The 4,027-nt window shown below is 59.7% G+C and overlaps 1 protein-coding gene across 3 annotated transcripts in view; it reads left to right on the top strand.

The window, feature by feature from the left end:
* Positions 1–614, top strand: part of NDRG4 (NDRG family member 4) — a 9,309-nt gene extending 8,695 nt beyond the window's left edge. For 2 of the 3 annotated variants that reach the window (XM_010283642.1, XM_010283644.1), the window contains one exon: positions 278–614. In XM_010283642.1, the coding sequence (XP_010281944.1) occupies positions 278–432 (155 nt within the window). In that variant the 3' untranslated portion in view covers positions 433–614. The remainder of the gene's footprint in view (positions 1–277) is intronic. The other variant, XM_010283643.1, reaches the window with a different exon arrangement.
* The last annotated feature ends 3,413 nt before the right edge of the window (positions 615–4,027 follow it).

The following is a 4,027-nucleotide window of genomic DNA, read 5'->3' on the forward strand; positions in this document are numbered from 1 at the left end:
CCCCGGCCCGGGAGCCAGGGCCCCCCGCTGCCTCATGCCCAGCGGTTGCACGCCTGGGAGATGTGCCCGGCGTGCAGCCTGGCCCAGGGTGCCCCGTCCCGGCCCCTCTGTCCCTTGCCAGCCTGGAGCTGCTCATGTTGTCCCAGTACCGCATGCTGCAAGCTTGTGCCCGGGGTCATTCGCATCGGGGAGCGAGACTGGCGGCTTTGCTCGCGTGAGGTCCTGCTGGCTTTCGGAGGTAGCTGAGCGCCCTGTCCATCTCTCTGTGCCTGTGCAGTGCCGTCTGCCAGCATGACCCGCCTGGCACGCTCCCGCACGGCCTCCCTCACCAGCGCCAGCTCGGTGGACGGCACCCGCCCACGTGCCTGCACCCACTCGGAGAGCACCGAGGCCATGGGGCAGATCAACCACACCATGGAGGTATCGTGCTGAGGTCCACGCCTGCCGCCAGCGTCTCCTCCAGAGCCATCTCCCATCCGTCAGCATCCCACTAGCACCCACCTGCCCCATGGACGTCCTCCACCAGGGCCCTCACTCCTTTGGGGTCGATTTGTCGTCTTTGCCATTAGCCTCATCCCTCTGTCTGGTACCGGAGCAGGAGAGGGGCTTCGCTTCATTGCGTCCCAGCTCCAGCTCCTGGCTTCGCCCAGCAGTCACACATGGTTCTGCATTTGTCCTCACCCTCCTTAGCATCGGCTTGGCCCTGGCTTGGGAGGGTGGGTGGCAGGAGCACAGGGCCAGGATGGGGGAGCAGGTCAGGGTGTTGAGATGAAGACAGGATGGTGGGATGAGGCAGGACAGCAGGATGTGGAGAGGACACAGGAGGTAGGTTGGTCCCCCAAGGTCAACTGACAGCTGGCCAAACCAAAAGGAAGACAGGGACAGGGAGCGGTGCTCACTGGGAGGTCACTGGACCTTTTCTGGGGATGCAGCTCCCTTTTCTCCCCACCGGCTCTCCCTGGGGAGAGCTAGCATGGGATCCCCCAGCACACGCAGGACCTGCTGCCCTGGAGCTGGCTGAGTGTTGTGAGAAATGGCACCCCAAACTGTGCCCTCACCCTGGTCATGAACTCTGAGGGTGGCCCCGGGACAGGGGAGAGGGCTCATCCCTGCTCCAGAAGCCATGGGGGCAGGGGGGTGGCATGGGCATCCCGCTGCCTCTGCCCATGCCCTCGTCCATGGTGGCACTTCCTTGGTCCCTTGCTGCAAGAAGACAACCACCACCTGCCACCAAAAATGCACCGGTAAAGGGGGCCTGTGTGTCCTGGCTTGCTTGGTCCCTGCCACACCGGCAGTTCCACTCCCGGCTCTTGGCTGTCAGGCCTCAGAGGCCACCGGGTTTGGGGACGTCGCATGGCAAATCCCCCCTCCAGTTTCACCGCAGCCCGTGGGTGTCACTGTAGTGGGGTCACTAGCAATAAGATGAGACACTCCCCCCACCGCAATGCTGGGGAGCCCTCAGCACCCTTTGCCCCGCAGGGTGCATCACTGCAAGGTGCTGGCAGCGTGGGGTGACCCATGGGACATGGGGAGTACCCCAGTGTCTGGCTTTGCCCACACAGCAGGCCAGACCTACCATGGCCCCCAAATCCACACAACCCTCCCCACGCCCAGCATCTCAGCTGCACACTGAGCGGGGCATCTCTCAAGGGCTTGGCTCCCCCCGAGCCGTGGGGCCCCATCCGGTCACTGGCTCTGGGTGGATCCAGCCTCTCACGCTCGGCGTGGAGAGCCGCGTCATTGCATAACCCCACCATCAGCCACCCAGTCTCTGCTGCCGTCCCTGGCCCACCCCACAGACAGCAGACCCCGGCTCCTCCTGCACCCGGGGTAAGGGAGCCCCCAGCTCTAGTGATGGGTGCTCAGGTCTTTGTAGGTGGTCTGTGGGGGACCCGAGCAGGGACCCGTAGGGGACCTACCAGGTGCCACCATCTGGGCGAGCAGAACCAGCCCACTGTGAGCAGGTCCCACCCAGCTCCGCAAAAGCACTTGACCCCCAGACTCCATCCCTGCTCCCCAGCAAGGGGCACGGGGGTCCCAGGCCTCCCAGCGGGTATATGAGGGCTTTTGGCCCCGAGACCTGTGCTCCACCCAGCCCCTCCCATATTGAATGGCCACCCCAGAACACCAGTGTCCCCATTTGTCCCCCACTTTGTTCTGCCGTGTGCTTCCTTCTCGGTGTGACTCTGAAAGCTAAGTAGCTCCTTTTTACTGTAGATACCGCTGTGATCTCTTGTTTTCTCAGCGTGTTCTTCCAGATGATATATATATATAAATACCTATACATAATATATATAAGGGTTTGTCCAGTCCCTGACCTTTCTGGGTTCGTTCCTCCTTGCATTCTCATCCAAGTGGTGCCATGTGGTTCCCCTGGAGGTGGTCTGGCCATACTTGCCTTCGGTTCCTCACCTTGGTTTTGTTCGTCAGTTTGGTTTTCCCTGGTTGGTTGTTCTTTTGATTTTTGTTGGTTTTTCTTTTTTCCCAGTCACAGATGAATTTAACGCATTTTGCTGTCTGAGCGCAACCTGGTTTTGTCACGGCGGCATCAAGGCCGCAGCACTCATGAGACGGCAATATGTAAACTGGATTTAACTAACCTGTTGCTGTAGAGAGGATTTACTGTGTTGGACAAAAAACAACAAACTAATAAAGACGTTAAGAATCTGCTGTGCTCTTTTCAACATGCTGCAGGGAAACGGGTCTGAGCCCGTCCTGGACCTGCCTGCTGGCAGGAAGGACAAGGGGGACAACTTGGCCACCAACCTCAGCAGGAGCTGCACCGCTGCAAGACAGCGGCCAGGATGCCCATGGAGGAGAGTCCAGGACCCCAGGGTGCATGTGGATGAGAGCTGTGGGTGCTTTGGCTTTGGGGCAGCCATAGGGAGAGTGCCGCATATGTTGGGAGTAGATGGAGACTAGAAGGCTGCCAGCTGTGGCCCAAGGAGGCTGGATCCAAGGGGTACCCACTGAGGGAGGAAAGACCCATGGCTGCACAACTCTGGGAATGAGCAGGGTCCTCGAGAGATCCAACCTCCCTGTCCTTTTCCAGGGGTGCAGTCTCCCTGTTTGTTTGCCTCAGCACAGGAGAGACACGGACCTGCTGGAGCGGGGCCAGAGGAGGCCCCAGCAACGCTCCAAGGGCTGGAACAGCTCTGCTGGGAGGACAGGCTGGGAGAGCTGGGGGGGCTCAGCCTGGGGCAGAGAAGGCTCCAGGGAGACCTCATTGCAACCTGCCAGTAGTTAACAGGGGCCTATAGTAAAGATGGGGACAGAGTTTTTAGCAGGGCCTGTTGCGACAGGACAAGGGGTGGTGGTTTTAAACTAAACGAGGGGAGATTTCAACTAGAGAAAAGGAAGACATTTTTCCCAGTGAGGGTGGTGAAACCCTGGCCCGGGTTGCCCAGAGAAGTCGTCGATGCCCCATCCCTGGGAACATCCCAGGTCAGGCTGGACGGGGCTCTGAGCAACCTGATCGAGTTGAAGATGTCCCTGCTCATGGCAGGGGGTTGGACTAGATGGCCTTGAAAGGTCCCTTCCAACCCAAACTGTTCTATGATTCTATGCGTTCCAGCCCCGGGGTGTTGGCTAGGCCCACAGCAGCCAAAGCTGGCCAAGGCAGCCCACAGCCCTGCCACCACGCTCCTCCCTACCCCATGGGGAACACCACCTCAGCCCCCTCCTGCTTGTCAGGGCAAGGTCCCAGGTAGCTTAGAACCGCATTTTATAGGGTCGGGAGATGATTGACTCTAGGCATCAGTGAACTTCCATCCTGGCCACACTCAGGGCAAGGTCCCAGGTACCCCAAGTGAAGGCTCGGGCAGGGCCAGGGCTGCAGGACAGGATTGAGACACATCCGCAATGGTCCTCCGAACTTGGGAGTTTGCAAGCTCTGAGGGAGATGCTGGTCACAGCCCACTGTGGTCCAGGAGAGCTCAAAGGGCCTCGCTTAGAACCGCATTTTATAGGGTTGGGAGATGATTGACTCTAGGCATCAGTGAAATTCCACCATGGCCCCAACCCCGAC

The sequence above is a fragment of the Phaethon lepturus genome, unplaced genomic scaffold (genome assembly GCF_000687285.1).
Source record: "Phaethon lepturus isolate BGI_N335 unplaced genomic scaffold, ASM68728v1 scaffold8343, whole genome shotgun sequence".
In the NCBI taxonomy this organism is placed as follows: Eukaryota; Metazoa; Chordata; class Aves; order Phaethontiformes; family Phaethontidae; genus Phaethon; species Phaethon lepturus.